The sequence below is a fragment of the Hippopotamus amphibius genome, chromosome 17 (assembly GCF_030028045.1).
Source record: "Hippopotamus amphibius kiboko isolate mHipAmp2 chromosome 17, mHipAmp2.hap2, whole genome shotgun sequence".
NCBI lineage: Eukaryota > Metazoa > Chordata > Mammalia > Artiodactyla > Hippopotamidae > Hippopotamus > Hippopotamus amphibius.
The window spans coordinates 11,851,426-11,876,545 of record NC_080202.1 but is presented as its reverse complement, the minus strand read 5'-3'; the positions used below and the strand labels follow the sequence as shown (position 1 = coordinate 11,876,545).

At 37.3% G+C, this 25,120-nt stretch overlaps 1 protein-coding gene across 2 annotated transcripts; it reads right to left on the bottom strand.

The window, feature by feature from the left end:
• Window positions 1-4,859: 4,859 nt before the first annotated feature.
• SPATA22 (spermatogenesis associated 22) lies at window positions 4,860-22,978 on the bottom strand. 2 transcript variants are annotated; one of them, XM_057716309.1, is made up of 9 exons: window positions 22,905-22,978; window positions 21,211-21,326; window positions 19,362-19,490; window positions 17,390-17,450; window positions 17,156-17,251; window positions 13,662-14,004; window positions 10,994-11,126; window positions 9,068-9,165; window positions 4,860-5,185 (listed from the first exon to the last, which is right to left on the bottom strand). In XM_057716309.1, the coding sequence occupies exons 2-9, from the start codon at window positions 21,251-21,253 to the stop codon at window positions 4,994-4,996; spliced, it is 1,095 nt and encodes a 364-aa protein (XP_057572292.1). In that variant the 5' UTR covers window positions 21,254-21,326; window positions 22,905-22,978; the 3' UTR covers window positions 4,860-4,993. The 2 variants fall into 2 exon arrangements, with proteins under 2 accessions (XP_057572292.1, XP_057572293.1); XM_057716310.1 differs by lacking the exon at window positions 22,905-22,978 and having other exon boundaries at window positions 4,994-5,185; window positions 10,994-11,123; window positions 21,211-21,253.
• Between the last annotated feature and the right edge of the window lie 2,142 nt (window positions 22,979-25,120).

The window sequence follows — 25,120 nt, the reverse complement described above, 5'->3', positions numbered from 1 at the left end:
GCATCCTTCTGAGGTACATCTAGCTCGTTACTTCTCTAGGAAAAACCTTAATAGCACCCTGCCACCACCATGTCTACTACTCCCCACATGTGCTAGATTACCTCCCAGTTTTCAGCTCTTCCTTACCCTGCAGTTTATCACAAGGCCATAGCTAACACTTATAACTCCTTCTTCCATACCTATTCCATGTTCTCTGTCATCACTTCAGCTGGATGGCATTCTTCCTATTCAAGCTTTGTTCCTTAGGAATCTGAATCCTCAGCATTATTGCCTTTATTAGGTTGCTATAATTTTCCATTAACTTTTACTGAGTGGCACCCCAAAGAATCTCCAGAATACAAGGCCTGGTCTTTCCTTTCCTCACTGTATAGAGAAACCTAATTTTCTATTAATTTGGATTGAATTACCCCAGACACCACTGTAACTCTTTTGTTTGCCTGTTGGTTCAGTGACATAACCCAAAACAGCCAGGTAGCTGTTCCAGCTTCCATTAGAACAGAATCGTTGAAGCAATTGTGATAGAAGTATTCCTCCCTTGAGAACTGCTTCGGAAACTCCATATGCACCACTTCAGATTCTCTCAGACATCATCTTTTATTCCAGCCACAACTGTAGTTTACCAGTTCTGCACAGATTCCAACCAGCTTCACATGGATACAAACCTCATGTGGAGCCCTAAACCAAAGTCAGAGTTAATTTATGGCCTAACAACTCAATTCCAGAGTTAACTTGACCACCTCCCTCCCCCCAGCAAGATTTGTATCCTAACTTAGGCTATATTTCTTGACTTAGGCTAGCTGATAACACAACCCCATATTACGGAAGGTATTCAACATATAGGATACTGGTCTATCACCTAATGACACCCTTCACCTTACAGCACACTGACCAGTCAATTAATGCTATTCTCCTGGCAGGAATTTTCTCTGTCTAGGGGTTATAAAAGTTGGCTGCAAGCCTGCGAAGGGGTCGGCTCTCCCTGGTCTGCCAGGAAGTCGTCTCGCTGTCTTCGCAGCGTCCCTTCTCTCTAATAAACTCTATTTTCCTATCTGCCTTGTGTCTGGAAATTCTTTTCCAACCCACGCTCGAGCCACACCTCAGGCCTGCTCCACCTGCCTCTTGTGTCCTGCCCTAGGGTTTCTCTGATTCTATGGGGTAGAATGCCATGGGAAGCCAGTTTAACACTCAAACATATACAACCTAAAAGTATAGGGGGCAGTGAATGATCCATGGGCCAACCCTTAAATAACGTGCTAATGAATATACGCTCCCCTGTTTTCACTAAGGTGGATGGTCCTGTGATGCATTTCATCAAGCCTAGTGGTGGCCAACTCAATAAGCCACGCTGGGACTGGCTCTCCCTTCTTCCCTATTTACACCCCTCTATCTGTCACTTCTCCCCATGAGAGAATATTCCCAAATAAACTACTTGCAAATAATTCTTTGTCTCAGTCTCTGCCTTTTGGGCAACCCAGACTATGACAGAAAGTAAGATCTCTGAACCAGCAGAGCCCAAAATTGTGGGGGGTGGGAAGCAAAACTTCTATGAGCTTTTCATCTGGTCTAATAATGAGAGAGGTCGGTCCTGCTACCACCCCTTGATTCCCAGACTCATGAATCATGGCTATTGGAGAAACAGCACCATACATGGGTTCCTGATTCAAAGTCTTGAATATATACCATATTCTGTAGGAGAGCAAACCATCTTTCTACTGTGATCTCCCAAATGAATCTTTAGTACAAGGAAGTAACTGTAAAGCTAGAAAAGAACTTGCCATCATCTCCTGCATCCTCCTGTCATGTACCTTCCAAGAGACTGCTCCACTTTGATTGTCTTTAAAGCTGGAGACTATCACCCCCCTGCACTTGCTTGCTTCATAGAGCAGTGAGGAATACAGATCTAAAGAATGAGGGCAAGGAGAGGACGCAGAGAGGAAAGGCCAGAGTGCAGATGTGCAGGTGTGTTTCAGAAGGCCGGGTCTAAGAAAATAAAGAACTAAATGCAAATACACATATTTAATATATATGTGCAAAAACACATACATTATTTGCGGAAATAAAGTTAAACCCTTGTGCCTTGCAACCTACATAAAAGTAACTTCCAAATGGATGAAAAAGTTAAATATACAAAATAAGACTACAAAAGAATAAGAAAAATACATTAAAAACCTTAGTACAAAATTTAACTCTATTTTTTCCAGAAGTTTCCCAGTGGCCCCAAGACCGTTTATTGAATAGTCTCTCTGCCCCACTGTTTTCAGATCCTATCTTTATCACTAAGTTTTCTATATCCTTGGGTATTTTTTTTTACCTTCAATTCTCTTCCATTGTCCTGTCTATTCATGAACCAGTACCATATTTTACATGAATAAATATGCCTTCATAATATGTATTTAGTTTTTAATGTCTGCCATTTCTTTGACACTCTTTCCTTCAAATGTTGGAGCCTAATTTCCCTCCTCCTAAATGTAGTCCATACTTGATGATTCACTTGGAACAAAGAGAATGTAGCAGAAGTGATGCTATGTGATTTCCAAGGCTAGGTCACATAAAGGATAGCTCCACCTAGCTAACTCACTATTGGATTGCTCGCTCTAGTGGAAGCTAGCTATCATGTCATGAGGATACTCAAGCAGCCCTCGGGAAAGGCCCACATAGTAAGACACTGAATCCTCCTTCCAACAGCAAGCACCCACTTGGCAATTATGCGCATAAGCCACCTTTGGGGCTGAGTCCTCCTAAGAGATCCCAAGCCAGAGCTGCCCAGCCAAGCCACTTCTGAAATCCTGGCCCACTGAAACTGTGAGAGATAATAAATGCTGTTAAGACATACAGATGGCCAACAAACACATGAAAGATGCTCAACATCACTAATCATTAGAGAAATGCAAGTCAAAGCCACAATGAGGTATCACCTCACACCGGTCAGAATGGCCATCATCACAAAATTTAGAAACAACAAATGTTGCAGAGGGTGTGGAGAAAAGGGAACTCTCCTGCACTGTTGGTGGGAATGTAAGTTGGTACAGCCACTATGGAAAACAGTTTGGAGGTGCCTTAAAAAACTACACATAGAACTACCATATGACCCAGCAATCCCACTACTGGGCATATACCCAGAGTAAACCATAATCCAAAAAGAAACATGTACCATAATGTTCATTGAAGCACTATTTACAATAGCCAGGACATGGAAGCAACCTAAATGCCCATCAACAGATGAATGGATAAAGAAGATGTGGAATATATACACAATGGAATATTACTCAGCCATAAAAAGGAATGAAATGGAGCTATATGTAATGAGGTGGATGGACCTAGAGTCTGTCATACAGAGTGAAGTAAGCCAGAAAGAGAAAAATAAATACTGTATGCTAACTCATATATACGGAATCTAAAAAAAAAAAAAAAATGGTACTGATGAACCCAGTGACAGGGCAAGAACAAGGATGCAGATGCAGAGAATGGACTGGAGCACACAGGGTTGGGGGGGCGGGGGACGAAGGGGAAGCTGGGATGAAGTGAGAGAGTAGCATAGACATATATACACTACCAACTGCAAAATAGATAGCCAGTGGGAAGTTGCTGTATAACAAAGGGAGATCAACTCGATGGGCGATGACTTAATCAACTTGATGATGGGTGATGACTTGGAGGGCCAGGACAGGGAGAGCAGGAGGGAGTTGTGGGAGGAAGGGGATATGGGGATATATGTATAAATACAGCTGATTCACTTTGGTGTACCTCAAAAGCTGGTACAAGAATGTAAAGCAATTATATTCCAATAAAGAGCTTAAAATAATAATAATAATAATAAATAAATGCTGTTGTTTAAAGCCACTAATTTGGTGGGTAATTGGTTGTGCAACAATAGATAACTAATATAGTATGTTTAAGGCTTTATAATATTTGATAAAACTGTCCTCTATTGTTCTACTTTTTCAGAGTTTTCCTGACTATTCTCAGTTTTTTTAAAAACATAACCTTCAGTATCCATTTGGCTAATATGTGGGGGGGGGGGGGGAGGAGGTATACATACAGAAGGAGAAAGACATTATATAAGTTACAAATTAACTTTAGAAAAATCAGTATCTTTGTCCTCCTATCCAAGAAAATTATTTTTTTTTATTTGTCCAAGTCTTCTGTGTCCTTCATTAGCATGTATTTTAAAGTTTCATGTGTATACTTTCCACAGTTATCATTTAGTATTGGTTAGTTTTAGATATTTTTTAAAATGGTATCTTTTACACTCTAATGGTTTTGGTCATATAAATAATATCTACTGATGATTTCTACATATTAAGTTTTCCATTCCAGTGCCTTACCAAATTACCTCATTTGCAGTAGTTTCTCGGTTGATTATTTTAGGTTTTCCATATATACAATTATATCTTCTACCAATAGCAATAATTATTATACCCCAAATATTTATCTTTTGTCTAACATATTCTATGGGTCCCAGAATATAAATCCCATAAATTCAGAGATTTTTGTTATTTTGTTAACTGCTTTGTTAACAAGCACATGAAATAGTGCCTGGCAGGTAGTATATGCCCACTAAATATCTGAAGTAATTAAATGAACTGCATAGACTAGCAGCTTCAGTATAGTGCTTAGTAATGGAGCTGACAGTGGGTACCCTGGTCTTTTTCCTGACTTTAGCGGGAATGTCTCTATATTTTCCCATTAAGCTTGATGTTGGCTTTTAGGCTGACTCAAATGTATTATTATTTCATATTAAATAAGTACCTATCTATTTCTATTATATTAAGCATTCTTATCTGAAATAGTTTTTTTAATTTTAGCATATGTACCATTTTTATAAAAATAAAATTATTTTTCAAAAATTCTTTCCACAGTTAAAAGGATTTAAATATTTTAATTCAACAAGTGAAATACAGAAAAACAGTAGCCATAAAACCATAGAGATGGTAATTTAAACAATAACAGAAAAATGCTTAATTTATACTAATTAAACTTCCTTCATCACTACTTAAATTTCATTCATTACCTTAGTATAATATCTCATTTCAGCATCTACAATTTTAACAAATGCTTGGAAAGTTTTTTGTTCAGAAACAGATGCCGGTCGGACAGAAACACATTTAAAAATATTCTTTTTCTGGTCATATTTTCCAACACACCTATGCACTCGGCCTCTAATCAGTCTTGGAAGTTCACGATCCTGTTTTTTAAAAAATAAATATCAATAAAGTTATTTATTACTTCATTTGAATTTCAATTTTTTAAACTAATAATATGATCAACTAAATATGAATGAACCCAAAATGCTATAATTCCCTTACCTCATTTAGGGCCCCACTGCTGACAAGACCAGAATATTTAGGCATAAATGCCCTGTCACAGAAGAAAGACTTTCACTTGCGTAGGGCTTCATACCAGCTAGTGAGCTGCTGCTTCTTCAATTTTTTTTTTTTAATATTTATTTATTTGGTTGCACTGGGTCTTAGTTGTGGCATGTGGGATCATTGTTGTGGGCTGCGGGATCTTCAGTTGCAGCCTGCAAACTCCTAGTTGCAGCATGTGGGATCTAGTTCCCTGACCAGGGATTGAACCCAGACCCCCTGCATCGGGAGCGCAGAGTCTTAGCCACTGGACCACCAGGGAAGTCCCAAGCTGTTGCTTCTTAAAAGACTCAATAATTCCCAATATAATGGCACATGAATATTCACTTCTATTAGACTGCCACAGTTCCACTTTTAGTAGATGGCAGACTAGGTAGTTCAGACCAACTTTCCCACTAAAAACAACTAGAATAGCTGGATGGAATATTTATTTAAAAATATCCTCATGGGGACTTCCCTGGCAGTCCAGTGGTTAAGACTATGCACTACCAATGTAGGGGTCACAGGTTCAATCCCTGGTCAGGGAACTAAGATCCCACATGCCACGTGGTGTGGCCAAAAATTTTAAATAAATACATAAAAATAAAAATATCCTCAAGACACCAGACAGATACCAAAGGCAGTGAGGAATTACAGAGACCCCATCTGGGAGAGGATAAGAGTCCAGAATGGGGCCTGATGTTTGGGGATGCTTCCCCTCCTGAGGTATCTGCCAATTAAAGCCAAGGCAGTTTGAGGGTCTCAATTTCTCAATTTGAGAAAATTGAGCAGAGCTTCTCACAGGCTCATAGGGCTAAGAGAAAAAATGGAGTCCAAGGTTCCCACAAAGAAAAGAGATTCTGGTAACCACACCACCCCCACCCCAGGCTTAGGGTTGGGAGATTCAGAAGGGCTAGGCCCTCATGGGGTAGTAAGCCAGAAAAAGACCAGCCAGTTCCAAATCCTATCAGTAATGAATAAAATCATTCTGGGATTTCTGTCACTAAACAGTCATAAAAAGCACTGACTATAAGGGGAAATGTTGATCATTGCTAAAAGGACTATATTAAAGTGAAGATTTTCTGTTCTTCAAAAGCCACTACTAAGACTGAAAAAAGCAAACCACAGAGTAAGAGAAGATGTCTGCAATACATATAATAGACAAAGAACTTGTACTCAGAATAATTTTTTCAAAAACTCCTATAAATCAATAAGGAAAAGACAGATAATTCAAAAGAAAAAAATTACAAGAGGTCTAAACAGACTTTTCAAAAGAATATATCTAAAGGGCCAGTAAACATCAAAAGTGTTGAATCTCATTAGTCACCAGGGAATTGGAAAGAAATGAGATAGCGCTAAACTTACACACTAGAATGGCTAAAATAAAAAAGACTGACAGTACTAAACGGTGGTAAGAATGCAGAGAAGCTACAACTCTCCTACGCTGATTGTGAATGCATACACTGTTACAACCTTTTGGAAAATTCTCTGGCAATAACTACCATATTAGAACATACACAAGCACTACAATTCAGCAATTTTACTTCTAGGTATACACCCAACAGAAAGGCATGCACATGCACAAGAGACACCTATAAGAATGTTCATAGGTATTATTCATAATAACAAAAAAAAAGGAAACAACCAAGATGCCCACCAACAATAGAACAGAAAACTAAATTGTGATATATTCATACAACAGAATATTGTATATAGAAATAGAAATAAATGAACTTTAGCTACATGCAACAACATAGATGAATCTTATAAACATTGTGTTGAGTGAAAAAGACAAGACATAAAATAAGACATACCATATGAAACTATTTATATAAAGTTCAAAAACAAGCAGAATTAATTTATGATATTAAAAGTCAAAATAGTGGTCACTTTTAGGCAGAAAACAAGAGGTAGTGAATGAGAAGAGGCACAAGGATGCACAGGGTGATAGCAATGTTCTATTTCTTAACCTTGGTAATGTTCACTTTGCGATACCATCACAGAATTGTACAGTAATGATTTGTGCACTTTTTTGTATGTTATACTTCAATAAAAAAGTTTTTAAACAACTTATCAGACTTCCCTGGTGGCACAGTGGTTAAGAATCCACCTGCCAATGCAGGGGACACGGTTCGAGCCCTGGTCTGGGAAGATCCCACATGCAGCAGAGCAACTAAGCCCATGCGCCACAACTACTGAGCCCGTGTGCTGCAACTACTGAAGCCCACATGCCTAGAGCCCATGCTCCAAAAGTAGAGAAACCACCGCAATGAGAAGCCTGCACACTGCAATGAAGACTAGCCCCCGCTCACTGCAAATAAAGTCTGCGTGCAGCAATGAAGACCCAACACAGCCATAAATAAATAAATAAATAAATAAATAAATAAATAAATTTTTAAAAACTTATCAGACTAGAGAAAATAATAAGCATTCAAGATATTATAAAAATTAATAACATGACAATTACTATTTCTTGATCATCTGCTATGTCAGATGCTATACTTTCATATATTTTATTGTCTAATCTCCAAACAACCTTTCAAAGTAGGAATTAGTCTCCCCAATTTACAGGCTGAAAAACTGATGCTCAGGAAGTTTAAGCAGCTCACTCAAGGTCATAAAGCTAGTAAATGGTAGAGTACAAATTGGAATCCAAGTGTGATTTAAGAATTAAGCCCAATTTCAGAATTAATGCTAAACTCTTTCACAAAGTATGTAAGTCTTATAAGGTTTCCAGCCTCCTTTGTTACCAAGCTTCTTCCCTACATCCCAGCTCACTCTCTCTGCCTTCCCTTCAAGTTCTGAACCACTACCTTTACCCCCATCACTTACTAGCTCTACACTCCGGTAATTATAACTACTTGCAGTTTCCTGGATAATCCAGGCTCTGTTTGAGCTTCATGTCTTTGCATGCACTGCTCCCTCACCTAAGAATGCATTCCTCCCACCTCTTCCCCTACCTCCCTACACTTTGGCTTAATTTATTAGACCTTAAATATCTAAGACAAGATAAGTAACTACATTCTTCAAAAATCTTTCCCTGATGTGACTCATTCTATCTACTTCTATAGCACCCTGCACACACCTCTTATCATACTATTTATCATAACACAGTGTAACATTTATGTATCTTTCTACCTGAGATTATAAACTCTTTTAGAGAAAGAGCCATTTACCACTTATATTCCACTTTGTATCCTCTGCATTGAGCACAACACCTGGCACATAGTGGGCCCTCCATTTTAGTTGAACAAATAAATAATTTTAATATCATAATTAAGACCAAACAAAATGTTGAAAGTACCACTAAATCATTAACAGAATTTCTACTGCAGAGAAATTACAACCTGAGTTTGTATGTTTTTGTTGACCTAGGCTTTGGAAAGAATACTTAAACAGGGACTTCCCTGGTGGCAGTCACTAAGAATCCGGCTGCCAAAGCAGGGGACACAGGTTCGAGTCCTGGTCTGGGAAGATCCCACATGCCTCGGAGCAACTAAGCCCGCAAACCACAACTACTGAGCCCACATGCCACAACTACTGAAGCCTAAGAGCCTAGAGCCCATACTCCGCAATAAGAGAAGCCACTGCACTGAGAAGCCTGCGCACTGCAACAAAGAATTGCCCCCGCTCGCTGCAACTAGAGGGAAAAAAGCTCGTGCGCAGCAACAAAGACCCAATGCAGCCAATTAAGAAAAAGGAATACTTAAACAAATACTCACTATTTCATAAAATACACAAGGCAGAGTATTTTTCCCATCTCTCAGAAGAAAAGTCTTTGAACAATAAGGGCCGGTTGTAACAGCTGAATCGAGAACAGCTAAGCAACGTTGAAACAGAGAGGGGAAAAAAATCAGTGTTGGTAAAATGCAAATAAAATTTAACAAAGAGAAGTTGATACTTAAATAACTATTCCCATACCAACCTCTCATATTTTTACTTATACATTAATAAGAAAACATTTTAAGAGGGAAAGATATTTCTGAAACTGTTTTATTCTAAGGAAAGCAAAATTTCTGGCCCTCTCCAACCTACGGACAGATTATATGACAATCTGAAGCTTTTCTCTTTGAATGTGTTCAGTGGAGTGGTTAAATCCTCAGACCAATCTACTGCATTATAATAAATAAAATATACAAGTATAACAAATAAACATCATGGTTTAATGAAAAAAAACATTGAATTAGAATCAGAAGTCATGCAATTGAGTCTCAGTTCCTCAACTTACTAAATTAAACATTGTTTAACCTCTTTCAAATCTCATCTATAAAATTCAAATGATAATTCATGTTTATTTCAAGAAATTACTATCAAATGAGACCACTATTCATTCCTTTAATAACCAACTATTAGGTACTGCTAGTGGACATTTGTTATTTTGAGGTCAGCCTCCCTTTCCCCTCATAATACCCAGATTTTCCTTTAGGAAATCTTTCCTATGCCATTCTTAGCCATATGATTTGGATGGGATTTGTCCCCACCCCTAGACCCAGGAGTAACCTGAGGCTGATGTAAGCTAATCAACATATCCCCTTCCCCAGCTACAGAGCTCAGGGTTGCAGTGATGGGCTTGTTGCCCAGTCAGAAATGATGACATGCAAGGGGGCATTTGCTAGTTTCTGGGAAAAAGCACCTAGAAGAAACTAACAAAGAATATAACAGTGTGGTATAAGGATGAATGTGTGGTGTAGAGAACTTTGATAATCATCTTTATGTCATAAGGGAAGAGTCAGAAGCTGCTGGAGAGACCATAATTGGAGCCTCAGGATGAAGTCAACACTGTGACAGGATATAAAGATGGCTATATCTCAAAAACATGATGCTGGCTGAAAATGCAAACTTTATATTTTAAAACATATAAAACAATAAATAAATACATATAAATTTATGAAATCAGACATAGAGAGTAAAATTATAAAAGCATGGAAAGGAAACATACCAGTGATTATCTCTAGAAAATAATAAAAATGGATAGGGGTTTTCAAAGATATCTATAACATAGGTAGGTGGATATTTATTTTATTCTCTGTATTTTTCTGTATATTTAGAATATTCCATAATTTAAATTAAATATTTTATGTAAACTATGGAAAGAAATATGTTTTGAACCTCTACTTCTTGTTTATCTCTTCAGTCTAAGTAAAATTAAATTCCAGAAACATTCTACAAAACTCTCCTCCCTTTTAAATATTAATGTAGAAAACAGGCTAATTGTAGGGTGTTTACTCATACTGGTAAAGGATTCTTCACAAATGGTCTTTCAGAATATTTAATTTATAATTAATCTTACAAAATTACTACTGGATTTAGTGTAATACAGTAGAAAGAACAAGCTATTGAGAATAAGACTTGGAGTCTAGATCCATTTCTGCTCCTAACTAGTTTAGTGATTTTTACTCAAGTCTATTTTAATTATTTGCCCCATTTCCTCACCTGCCTCAAGAGTACACAAATCAATGACAGATACAAGAACTGAATAAATTCTAATAAACTTTAATCTCCTCTGGTAAAATTTTATTTTTCTTTAAGATCCCCCAGGTATTCCTATTAACATTCAAAACTTTAAGAAAAACAATAAACATTATTAAAAACATTCAAAACTATTGTCCAAATGGCATTACTAAAGTATTTTTGAAGTAGTAACCTACCTAATATTTCAAAAAGAAGTACAGTTTTCTGTGCATGTTCACACCAGTACTTCATGCCTTCAATAACTGCAGATATAATTCTTAAAGAATTATCTTTTTCCCTAAGCTTTAACTGATACAATGATGCTTCCTTCTGAAAAAATAAAAACATAGCATTAGAAAAACCTGTCACTTTTTTCATCATGCTCGTTCATTTTCTATGTAAAGATTTTAGGTCCTTATAACAGGCAAATGTGTAAAATATGTTAAAAGACTATGTAAAATATGTAAAAAAGAACTATTGAAAATTTTAGTACAGTTACTCTCCTAAATTAAAGGCATCATCAGTACTTTGCTAAGGAGGAGAAACTCAAATGCACTTGGAGATATAATTATCAAGAAGAGGATTATTTTTTTCTTTTTATCTTTATTTTACATAGGCCTTCATTGACTCATTCATTTGTTAAGTCTTTGAATATTTTTAAAGCACCATGTGCCAATCCTGTGATAAACCCAGGTGAGTAAAACACAGTTCCTTTCCCTAACGTGCTCACACTCTACGAGGGAACCGAGACACATTCATTCATTCATTCCAAAAGTATTTACTGGTACGTACTATGTGCCAAACATAGCTAATGAGGAAATAGTACTGAACAAAACAGACAAGCTATCTACCTTCATAGATTTTACAGCCTAACAGGGTATTCATAAAACAAATAAATATATAATAGAATGTCAGGAATTGATATATCCTATGCATTAAAAAAACAGGGTAAAAGGATAAAAAGAGATGGGGATTATTATTTTAAATAGGTTGTTGAGTGAGGACTGAGGGAACAGTTAGTGTAAAGGCCTTGAGATGGGAATGTGTTTGGCATTTTTAAAGATCAACTAAGAGGACGGAATGGCCAAGATGGCGAAGTAGGAAGACCCTGAGCTCACCTCCTCCCAAGGGCACACCAAAATTACATCTATTTATAGAGCAATTATTGGTAAGAAAAACCGAAAGACTAGCAAATAAGAAATTCTGCAACTAAAGATATAAAGAAAGAACCACAACAAGATGGGTAGGAGGGCAGATACAAGGTATTGTCAAGACCCATACCCTCAGGATGGGCAACTCACAAATGGGAGGTTAATTACAATCACAGAGGACCAGGACCTGGCCCTGCCCACCAGCCTGTTGGACCTGTACCAGGATGTCTCAGGCCAAGCAAGTAGGCAGGCCTACAAGAAAGAAAGAGGAAGGATAGAAAGATGAAGGAAGGAAGGGAGGGAGGGGGGTTGGTTTACTGCCATAATGAGCCACTATTACTAAGGTGACTATCATATCATTCTTGTGTACAAGGAAACAAGGTTGAGAGCCACTGTGAAACATGCTATATTAGATTTTCAGAAAAAAAAAAAATTTACCCCAGATCACTTATTGAAAAAACTGCTTACAGGTATATGGGTAGAATAAACATAGGGTACTTAAGCACTCAAAGACTAACAACAATAAGAAACTGCTACCACTTCTAGGCTGAAAGGACAAGGGGAGGAAATAAAATTACTAAGCCTGTGAAAGCTGGACTCATGGAGGGGCTATATCATGCAGGGACACAGCTACCATCTAAGACACAACATTTAAGCAGGGGAGGAATGGGGAAACCCAGCCTCTCTCCCTACCCTTTGATGTCCTGCATGGGACTTCCACGCCCACTGGCTGACTCCTACCAAGAGCCAGCCAATGGATCCTAGGATGATGCACTATGTAGGACCATTCAGACTTTCAGAACACAGAGAAGGGCAGAGGGTAAAGAATCTATTGGACCAAGAGGCAAGGGAAGGAAGATAGCAAACAGCCAGCACGTATAATATATAAAAAGACATTTACAAAGAATGACTACAGTGAGGGGTGGAGAGAGGAAATACCTGAGGCACAGGTATGGGGAAAAATATAAACCAAAGCACAGTCATATTAGAGTGCATATCATGTTTAGAGAATTGTGAAGAGTCTGAGATGACTGGAGTATGGAAGAATTAGTGAAATATGTAATACAAAGCTGGAAAAGTAAATAAGACCAGATTATGGAGCAGAAGTCAGCAAACTACAGCCTGCAGCCCAAATCTAATCTGCTGTCTTTTTTGGGTAAACTTTCATTGGAACTCAGCCATACCCACTCATTTATGAACTATCCACGGCTGCTTTTAAGCTACAACAGCAGCACTGAGTGGTACAGTTGAGTAGTTGCCAAGAGAGACAATGTGGCCCATAAAGCCAAAAATATTTACTATCCAACCCTTTACAGAAAAAGTTTGCTGACCCTTATTAAAACAAACAAACAAGAACAGAAAAAAGACCAAAAAAAAAAAAAAAACACTTCAGAGTGACATATGAAGAACCTGAAGAATTTCTGCAAGCAATGGATAAACTATCATCATCTCAATAATTAGTAAACAGTAAAATTCAGAGGCTAGTAAGAAATTCTAAAGCAACTATGAAAAGCAGCAGCCATTCACAACCTCCAGGAAAATTTTTTGGAAACTAACATACATCTACTCCAATAGAACTGGGTTTTTGTGCCAATCAAGTAATGTATGCCATGGAAGTGATTTCAAATACTCTTATACCTATAAGTTTCTAAATACTTATCTCATGGTTTTTTTAACGTAAATACAAAAATGCAAATAATGTCTAAAAACTTACCTTGAGGGTGTTTTCTTCTGGAAAATCAGCCAACATTTTTTTCTTAAATTGAATTTGTTGAAAATTGGGCTTAAATGCCTGCAATGCATTATTTTTGTCTAGACTTCTCATTGTGGAGCCAGAAATTGTTGACGAATGTGTTTGTGCGAGTACTTCACTTTCTCGTTGGTGAGATAAGTTAGTAGATTCAGATACTCTTAATTGTTTCCCTTGTTGAGCTCCCAAATTCATTGGACACGAATTTATTCCATCGTTTGTCATTAGATCTGTTCTTTTCCACTGAGGCTTAAAATCATTTCTATCCCAAGTTTTTAAACTGGTATTTTTGTTGCCATCTCTGTAGCTGTAAAAGTTTTTTTTTAATTAGTATTAGTTTTATTTCTATATTTTTCTTAATAAAAGAAAATTATTAATGAAAATTTGCATTTACATGGTAATTTGTGATTTATAAACTAATTTGTAACTTCTGACCAGTTAGAAATTCAAATACATCCTCACAGCAACCCTACAATATATTATACCTCTCTCAGTGAGGAACCTGAATCTTCAGGAGGAAGTAACTTGCCCAAAGTCATATAGCAAGTTACTGACAATTCAAAACCCAGAGAATCCTAGTCTCCCAACTCAAAGTCCAGTGCCATAGAGAATATTTTTAAACTATACAAGCCTTCATATGACAGCGGTTATGAACCCCTTGGGGACATGGCAGTGAAAGCGTCAAGTCCTAACCACTGGACTGCCAGGGAACTCCCTGCTTCCTTCTTTACACATTTATTTTTAAATTTTCTACAAAGTAAAATTTTCAAAAGTTAAACTATGGCTCATCAGTGATTTTAAATCAGAAGGAAAATAGATATAGGCAGGGTAGACAGCCGTTTGATTAGAAATTTTGTAATTTTACTGTGCAGCTTAAAAGCCCTTCTTACGAATGTTTCAGCATTTTACTAGCTACATTAACCTAAGTGAGTTGTACCAGTTGATCAGAACATGATGTTAATGAGGACAAAATCAAAAGTATAATTTCAGAGCAGGCTAGTTAAGAGTGCCACAGGGAAATACTAGTCTAAGTCACAAATGCTTATTTCTGTACAGTTATCCTGAAAATATCAAAAGTACCACAGGAGGGCAAACAATGCAACCCATACCTTGTTAGAGAAAATAATCCAAGAAAAGGTCTAGGTTCCCTAGACCAGATTATATGGAACCTGAAGCTTGTAAAATTTTGGGAGCCTTAAGCAAGTTAGGTACAAAATTCAGTATGAAAATAATGAGAAAAGAAATCAACACAAATAATTTAAAATTTTTCAAAGTTGATAAATACCACAAACATCACAATATCCAGGAAAAAAATTATCATTAATTAATTGCCTAATACACCTCTATAAGACTTTTTTCCTACATTGATCACCTCTTCATATGGCAACAGTTTCATGTTCAATAAAGAGAACAGAATCATAATTTTCTCTTTCCTCATGGCTATGGAAATTACTTTTATTTTCATGGTTTAGGAAAGTTTCTTTTAGCTTTACAACTCCTTATTGGTAACAATGCATCTGCAACCTCCTCCAATGTTTTTGCTCAGGAGGTGCTCCTAGACTGAGGAAACATCTTAATTTTCCTGTTTAAAAATTAATTAATTAATTAATTAATTAATTAATGGTTATCTCTGAATCAGTGTGACTATGAATAACTTTCTTCCTTTTACTTTCTTCTAGAATGATTATATTATCTTTATAATAAAAATAGTAGGCTATTATAGAAAAAAAAGAATACCTTATCTTCCCTTAAAAACAATTTATGGATTTACCTGAACCTATTTGCCAGGTTGTACCCAATTCCCAGTTTCTAGAGTCTTCACCTCTCCTCAACTTAGATTTCTTAACCACCAAGTGCAATCCCAATTTCTCTAAGACCTACTATTTAAGACTAATTGTAGGCGCTTTAGTATACTTATAGAAGACACTAACATCAGTTCACCCTTGCTTATTGTCTGGTATACTAATTCTGGTAAATTAAACCGATCTTGATAACTTGTCTAATAGCATAAAACCTATAAGAATGGGAGTCTACAATGTACTTGCAAATTCCATGTTTCAAGAGAGTTTATACAAGGGTTATTAGGTAAAATACAGGATGCCCAGTTAAATCTGAATTTCAAATAATCAACAAATAATTTTTTAGTATATGTCACATGCAATATTTGGGACATAATTATACTAAAATTTTATTTGTTATATTTGAAATTCAGATTTAACTGGGCATCCTATATTTTTATTTGCTAAATCTGGCAATGTTAGCCTAGATTCTAAACCTAAGCACAGAACCAGTTAAAAGATCTTCAACAGATTACTAACTGCCTACTTGGGTTTTCAAATGTTTTCTGCTCCTAGATTTTCTGTTGTTATGTTCCAACTGTCTGACAGATTGTCTATTATTTCAAATTGGAATATCCAATACTGGCTGCCTATCCAGATTAAAATCGATTACCTAATTCTCTAATGTCTATCAAAACGAATTTTCTCCTAGCACCTACAGCTGGAACGATGCCTCCAACGGCCATTTCAAACCACTGAATAGGCCTAGTTTGAAGCAGTGGTACTGAAGAAAGCACTGTGGTCCTCAGGAAACTAGCATGAATAATAAAATCAATACTAAACTTTTAAAAATAAAAATATTGTTTTGTTGTATTAGTAACCATTTTATTAAAAATTTCCCCCATTTAAAAAAATGTGGTATCTTTATCTCCTACAAGTGAAGGTAATGTTAACTTCACAGGGTTGTTGTAAGAATACTAAAATAACATATCGAAGCAGTAACCGACGACTAATAGATGACTTGGGGTTGGTGTTGTTTTTCCAATACTTTGTTTCCAAAATTATTTATTTCAGTAGTTGCCACTTACCCAAGAATACTAAAGTCCAACCTAAAAAATAACCCATGTCCTTTTTCTATCTATTCATTTTTTTCATATTATTTGACATTAAACTCAGAAACTTCTGGCAATGCCCCTGAAGTACCCTCACCATCTTGCCACATGCTTATGATTTCATTCACCATCTTTCTTATTCCACCCTATTTACCTTGCAGCTGACTATCTTACTGGAGTATGACTGAGCATTCTATTTGGTTCTCAATTTCAAAATATACCCAACATTAAATACAGTTATTCTTGACTCTTTACCTATTTTCAATTAGATCATTAGTAATTCACAGCAAAATCACAAACTTATGGTGATATTTACAGAAATTTCATTATAACATGAAGTATTCCTTGGAAATATAATCACTGCCAAATTTACCTACTTTTAAAGTTTTATATGGCATGTTCTCTTCTTTTATAAAACAGCTAATATCATAGTTATTAAGTATAGAAATTTCCTAAATAGAATTCTGTTTAAGAAAGGAAGAATAGACAGAGGAGGAGGCGGGAAGGGAGTAAAGGAGGAGCTGGGAAGAAGAAGGAATAGAATAAGAAAAATCTTAAGGAGACTCACCTCCAACCACTCTTGCTTCTTTCAGCATTTGCTTGATTGGATTTAGACACAGAATCTTGACTTCTCAGGGGATGAGAAACTGAATGTGGTATTTGCCTTTCAAGGAAATATGTCTTATTAACTATTAATGATTTGTTCCCCAATTGAGAAATATAAAAATATAAGATATACATAGAAAAATAATATCAGTCAGTAACAGACACACATATTCATCAGTATACATTTTCCACATACCCTGAGTTCAGTGTTTTCGTGAAAGGAGGCAACTCTGGATTCATAGCTTCCCAGGCCCAATCTCAAAAGATATAAGTAACATAGGTAAGAGTAAGATAAATAGCATTTTTTGAAATAATTCTTTCATCATATTCATTTAATATGTGAGGGGAGACGGTTGAAAGTTTGAAGGAGAAACGTACTTGAAAATATGGACATGTTCTTCAATAGTACTTTGCTGTGGAATGTGTCATAGTCTGCCCTATTAATTTTTTTAGATGTCTTTCTTTCCCATCTTATTCTAAGCAAGGCAATAGTTTAATCTGTATCTCTTCCACAGTCAATCCTAGTGTAGCTCCTCGTACTCGTACCTTGTAACATAAATTCAGTGTAATCAATGTTTCTTAATCCCAACCCACAGCAAGAAAAACATCAAAATCCAGAACATACACAGGCATGCTGTGCGTGTGTGAGTGTGTGTGCGTGTGTGTGTGTGTGTGTGTGTGTGTGTGTTGGAGAGAGACTATAACAATTTTACCATCAATTCTTATTCTTACGATGCGTGATAAACTGACACTTTCTAGTCTATTCTACTCTATTCTCTACTATTTCTGTTTTTAAAAGATTGGTTATTTCTCAACCTACTAATGGATCAAGAAAAAAATTTGAAAAACACTGGTCTAGTCCTATCTCTCACCCAATATAAGAATTTTGTTATAGTTCTGACAGATAGTAATCCTGGTCAGAGCTTGAAAATTTCAGTACCTCAGGAGGAGGCACACTTCCCTATGGAACAACTCAAATTGCTATTTTTCAAGATCATCCATCATTCATGCTACTTATAAAAATATTTTAAATAGTGGAGAATTTTTTAAATGGCAGAAGATGACCAGATAAATGTCCACTTATTCATATCCATATGAATTTTTTATTTTTTATCCATAAAAATGAGAATAATATGAAATTCATACTTCCAATTCCTCAAATGTGGAAGAAAACAAAATAACTATAGATATAAAAGTAGATTAAGGTCTATGGTTACACACTGGATGAAATTAACAATACAAATACTGACATATATAATGGGATTTTAAAATTCTAGTTGTATAAAATCCTATTAAAGATTTTTTAAGTGTCCCCCCAAAATGTATATAACCAACATGTACCAAGTACATTTCAGACTACCTGCCTGTCCATGTCTTCTTCCAGAGAGAAGTAAAAAGTAAGCAAACATTAAGACCTCCCAGCACGAACCATCACAGCTAATTGTTTCACATATGAGAGGCCTAACCATAAAGCTAAATTAGGATTTCAGTGACCCCATTTAAAAATATGAGCTGAAGCAGAGGCTCTCTGTCTCTAGAATTTGAATCAAGAGAAACAGAGGACAGCCAATGATGGGCTCTAAGAACTCAAACTAAAATTTATGTTAACACCAAGCTAGAGCAATTTAGTTCGTGTGCCAGTCAAAGCCATAAGGAAGCCAACTGGATGAAAGAGTGAAAAGCCAATAAATGAAAAAAGGCAAAAATTATTTAAGAAGAGAAAGAAGACTAGGGCCAAGCACTAGTAATTCCTGGGCTTCTACTCTTCCTAAGGTCTATTTTTTCCATTTTTCCCATGTTTCCATTCACCCTCATCCTTATTCCTGAAGAAACTTGAGTTTTCCCGTTCTTTATCACCAAATGTTTAAGTCACAGTATCTATATGTGTTTTGAAAAAGAAAAAAAAAACTTTATAATATAGGTTACTATTTCATTAGAACAAAGACTCCAGATTTAAGATACTCCATTTAAATGCTAAGACACCCTTGTAGACAAGGAAATTCAAACTACTGTACTGGAATGTTCAGAAAGAGCCAAGTAATCCCTATAACTGGAGAGTGGAAAGAAGAAAAAAATAAACTTTCTATTTCCATTATAATAAAATAGAAATGGTAATTTTCTATAATCCTATTTCACATTTTCTGAAAATTTTCACCTTATTTTCTTACCTGTTGGTATAGGAGGGAAATCATAACTGTCAGAAGTAGTACTGATACCTGGATCATTTTTAAGTGGATTGGATGTTAATGGCTGTCTATTCCTCTTCTTCTGATTGAACAATGGTACAGGCAAACAGCCTAAATTGAATGTACCAATAAATTAGTACATAATAGGCAAATAGTTAGACCTAGTTATAGAATAATTACTAGTATATAATGATACACAATTTGAATTCGTCTACTTCTATATGTTAATTTTATATTTATTACAGATATATTTCTATAGATTTGGATTTTTCTTACACTCTTTTTAAGATTCTAAATAGCCTTATTTGTCTCTCTAAAAACTCCTTTCTTGCTTTATGTTAACACTGCCTTAATTCCTCGTTTGGCAGTAATTCCCATATCCTCCCTCATCCTCCAATCCTTTCCAAATACACTTTTTGTTTTCCTTATTTTCCTCCTGTGCTTGCTTAACATATCAACTGGAGGAGATCCTTCGAGTACAATAGAGGTAAGGGAGAACCAAAATCTGACGCATGCGTTCCAAAACCCTAACCACTCTCTAACTATGGTAGCACACCTTTAAGGCCACGATTCTCAAACTTTAGTTTGACTAAGATTTATTTCTAATTATGCTTAACATACCGGTTCCTAGACCCCACCCTCATAGATTTTATTTCAATAGATTTGCTTTGTAAGCCAAAACTCAGCAATTTCAGCTGTCTATATGCATATTTTCTGTGGATCATTTTGAGAATGCCTTAGAGTGATAGTAATAAATCCAAATGAGAATCAATACTACTCCAAACCCTCCAGATGGGGCACCTGGAATCTCAAGTCAAAAGTCAGAATTTATAAACACTGAAACTAGAAGTTATCTCCGAGAAAAAAGAGGTCCAAAAAGCTTACACATTGCCGCAGTGAAAGAACCTAGATAGGGCCCAAGCTTCCTAACTCAGTCCAGATATCCTGCCACTATAACATACTCTAGTTGGTCCATCGACACTTACACTACATGAGAATACAGACTCTGTGACAATTGTCTGATCAATGGCTGGGGAAATGATGTGGGCTCTGGAATCAGACTATCTGGGTTTGAATTACAACTTCAAAGCAGTTTTGAATTACAATTTTAAAGTACAAACCACAGCTATTTCCTTAAACTCACTGTGCCAAAATGGCATAGTGAGAGCAGAGTAATATAGTAATGAAAAAAATGGAGTCTACGGTCAAATCCTGGTTCTTCCACTTCATAAATTACTTACTTAACCTCCTTGTGCCTTCGTTTCTCATCTAGAAAGCAGGCAGGACGATAATAACTATCCCAGAGTTAAATAAATTAATACATATAATGAAATGCCCAGAATACAGTACATCCCCCATAAATAATAGCTATTATTATCTTCACTGTGCATTATCATCATTCCTCTGGTTTTCTTCATTCTTGTCCTCTGTCCTTATACTAACAAATTGGGAAAGCAGAAACAGCTGGGGAAGCTATTAGGGAAACAAAAGTACTTCGGGAAATATTTTTTCAAAGTCACAAATAAAAATTAAAATATTATTAATTTCTTTATTTCCAGCTTAAAAAGCACAAAACAACTCAAGCACATGGGGTCTGCAGAAAGAACACAAGAGTAAATCCAGGAAAGTCTGATTTTAGTTCCACCTAAGTCACTAAGTGTTTTCTCTTGAGTAAGTTACTTTATTTCCTTCAACCTAAAAAGTAAAGAGGCTAGACTATATGTTCATTCTCTTTAAAAGTTCCTTCCAAAATGTTGCATCCGTAGACTATACAAGGTTTACATAGTATATACAAACTACAGAAATTTTAAAAATAAAAGTTGGTCAATACCTGCTGTACTTCGAGTTGAATTTTCATTTATGTTTCTCTTCATTTCCTTCAATATCAAAGTTTATAATTTTTTCCTTAGCACTCCAACTTTACAACATGAAGTTGTTTGACTATACCTTTAAAGAATGAAATTTATACCTCATATTGTATGAACAACAAAATCAAGTTCTCAGCCTAGTAATTACTGAAATTATGGTTTAAAACTATGGTTTCAAACCTGATAATGTAAACACTCTACCAGACTGTTTTGCTTTCCGAGTAAGAATTTACAACATAACCCATTTTTACAAATCTGTTCGAAACAACTTAAGACTAGGGTGGCTACAATCTTGCTTTCTAAACATATGTGGATTTTCACAGTCTACATAATTTATTTCAGAATCAAGAACCCACAATGAGAATAATTCTGTACCAGATCTACAAAGAGGGAGATGGACTACAACACTGGCAAACATGCCACAAGCAGCTAAGCCTGTCTGTCCACAACTACTGAGCCTGTGCTCTAGAGCTTGTGAGCCACAACTAACGAGCCCACATGCCACAACTACTGAAGCCCACATGCCTAGAGCCCATGTTCTGCAACAAGAGAAGCCACCGCAATGAGAAGCCTATGCACCCCACCGAAGAGTAGCCCCTGCTCGCTGCAACTAGAGAAAGCCCACGTGCAGCAACAAAGACCCAAAGCAGCCAATAAATAAATTAATAAATAACTTCACTAAAAAATTAAAAAAAAAATAAAACACTGTGCATATCATCTGCTTTGGCCATTAGTTTGAGATCTCTGAATTACATAATACCAAAGACTAAGGCCTCAGGTAATACCAGAATAATTGTATCGATAAGTTTCCACTCTGTTTCTATAACTTCAACAAGTGAAACAAGATATTTTTCTGTGTTTTCTTTCACCACAGAATTTCTGTTGCAGTTTTTCCCATGCCTAGCCTCTTATATTTTGATCCCAATTTAATTCAATAAATACTTGCCTATTTCGTGAAAAGGCAGGCTTCAAACCTAAATAAGATCACTTCTCCCAAGTTCGCTGCCCCATGAGACAGACAGACATGAACACCACTGAGTAATAATGCAAATCATATACTGAGGTAAATATTAATTTCCAAATATCGTTTCTAGAAATAAAACTTGGGAAACGTGAGGTCAGGGGTTGCCCCTGCTTTCTTTCCACAGCGTGGCCTTGAACCTGGACACAGAACCCCCTTTAGAAAATATTTTTGATGCCATTCTAGGAACCAAAACACGTTATGCAGCCTTTTCTTAGCCCAGAAATACCAACGCAACACACATCCTGACCCTAGAGGGGGACAACAAGGGCTATTACGTTTCTGAGACTCAAGCAAACAAAAGCGCCATATCCTCCCCTGGACCACTGACTCCGGGGGGCAGCGACCCTGAGGTGCCCCCCACTCCAGCTTCCAACTGGACCCTAATCACAGTAAGGCAGGTGGTGACATCGACGTACAGAAAGTCTGCTCAAGGCACAAACACACACACCCGCCCAAAAGGCCTTTGCCTCAGATGGAGGCTCCGGCCTACTTGGGCGGCCTCGTGGGGAACAACAAAGCTCCAGTCAGGGCTCATGTTCTCTTCCAACCATCTCTCCTGACCCAGGGATCCGGGCAGTTTGGTAACTAGGGCCTACACACACACTGTTTTCCTTCTTGACAAGCAGCTTTAACCCTCAGGTTCTTCACCTTCATCAACCGTCGCCTTGTCAGCCCTGTCAGCGACCACCAACCGCCTTTCCGCCTCCGAAAAAGCATGGAATTCACGTCGTGCGCATGCGCACCCCCCTCCCAGTCGCACCGTACGCATGCGCACCCCTCCCAGTCTGCGCAGGCGCAGAAGGCACCACATGGGTGCACGGCGCTGTGGTGTCAGGCTTTCTGCGGAGCAGAAGGGAAGGACACGTGCCCTCTCTCGCTGGCACGGAAACGTGGACGCGGCTCCCCTTGCGTTCTCACACTGTTGGGTACACGGCACAGGGATGGCTCCACCTCTTTGGAGTTTTACCCAGAGAAGGACAAGCCTGTTCTGGTTGCCTGTGGGGCTTCGCCGATCTCCGCTCCGGGGCTTCGTCAGGAAGTTAGGCCCAGAGCTGGTCGCCCAACCCCGTTTCGCACACCCCGAGGTGATTTCTTAGGTTCTAGACATCAGTTTGTGAGATGCTGGTGGCACTCCGGAGTGCGCCTAGAATAGAATGACTCAAAGGCCACAGGCCTGCCTCAGAGCCAGGTCAAAGGAGTCTTGCTTGGTCTGACTGAGATTCAGAGTGAGGTCAAGCAACGCAGGGCGTTGGAGTCGCCAGGAGGCAGGGAGAACTGAGGCCTGGGTTTAGATGACCGACCCGCAAGGCCGAGCGCGGTCAGGAAGGCAGGGCCAGTGCCGCACAAGCTCGGGAAGGAAAGCCTCAGAGACCCGGGACCCCGGAGAGGAAAGGGAAGGTGCAGCGACCTGGGCTCTGGCCCTCGGCCATTGGACTGCCTCTCTGTGGCCCTTTGATCTCAGGCAGGTTACTTACCCCCTCTAAACCTATATTTCCTTTCTCAGCTAAATAGCAATAATAATATTTAACTTAACTGCCTGAGGATGTTAAAAGAGAAAACGAAACAGTTCTGGCACACAGTAAATGCTCAATAAATGTTAGCCCTTATTTAATCACAGTAGCTGCCATTTATTGAGTACTTACTGGAGGCCAGGAATAATAATTATTCTTCTGTCTGGGTTTAAAGACCGTGTTTTGTTGTTACCCTTATCTTCTGACTGTTTGAAGACTGGGGTAGGTGAAGGGAAGAGGTGCAAAGGGGCCCAGAAATGAAGGGATGGTTGTTAGCAAAGTCTTAAGACTATGAGACCATGAGACATATTAGGAGTTTCTTTGAAGGTTAGGTCAAATAAAAGAGAATCTTAGAAGATAGGATTAGAGGTAGATTGAGACCAGATAAGAGACATTGAATGCCAAACCAAGGAGTAAGTTTGAAGGAATAGGATCTTTGTTTAATTTGGAAAAGAGAAGACTTCACACAATAAAATATCTGAAAAGACTTGATGGTCTTCATGGTTCCAGAGAGGAGACTTTAAAAAATTGAGTGAAAGCCTCTGGGAAGCAGATTTTGACCTGATATATACATACATACCCATATGTAACACCCATCTACCCCCCAAAATGGATTTCTCATTAAAAGAAAAAAACTTTAAACTCACTATAAGCGACATCCTGTGTTACATCTGTAAGGAGTGCAGAATGTGGAATCTTTGCTGTCAGTTTATAAACCTTTCTATTCTATCCCTATCTTGTCCTGATTATCATTTATTTATTTCCACCTAGAAAGTTAGGATGCATGGCAGCTATAGGGCCACAGAGGAAGAAAAAAATTAAAATAGAGTAGTTTGATTACATGACTGCTGGACAACCACATTGTGTATGAGACACTTTATGTGTAGTATTGGAGAGAAGAACCTCTCTATCCCCAAATCATACTATTTCAGAAAAAACTCCACCTTAGATTTGTCTCCTACAAATTTTCTGGCATTGATCATTTGGAAAGCCATGACTATGAAAAATTTGTTCTCCCTTTGTTTTACACTATATTATTTTACTAATAAATCATGCACCACCATCCCTACAAAACATTTGTAGTACTGGAAGTTAGGTTTATTTTTTTTAAGTACTTCAAATATTGAATACTCAACCTAATTGTGAGATAGTGACAAATAGAAAGTCTCACTTTGTATACTATCAGTTCTCTGAATTCTCAAAAAGAACTAGACTAATAAAAATCTGTAGTTTTTGTAGGGCTTATATATTTAGTGTGCTTTGGGAAACAGGGAGTTAAAAATCTTTTGGAAGTTAACTTGGTATAAGAGTATGAAAAGCCTCTGTTGCTCTAGTTCT

Excerpts from the sequence above, each read along its gene's own strand:
- SPATA22 (XM_057716309.1), bottom strand. The coding sequence starts at position 21,253 with ATGAAGAGAAACATAAATGAAAATTCAACTCGAAGTACAGCAG. Across the intron at positions 14,005-17,155 it reads AGAAGCAAGAGTGGTTGGAG|CTACAGAGATGGCAACAAAA; the intron begins GTGAGTCTCCTT and ends AAACTTTTACAG. Across the intron at positions 5,186-9,067 it reads CTTGTGTATTTTATGAAATA|GATCGTGAACTTCCAAGACT; the intron begins GTGAGTATTTGT and ends TTTAAAAAACAG.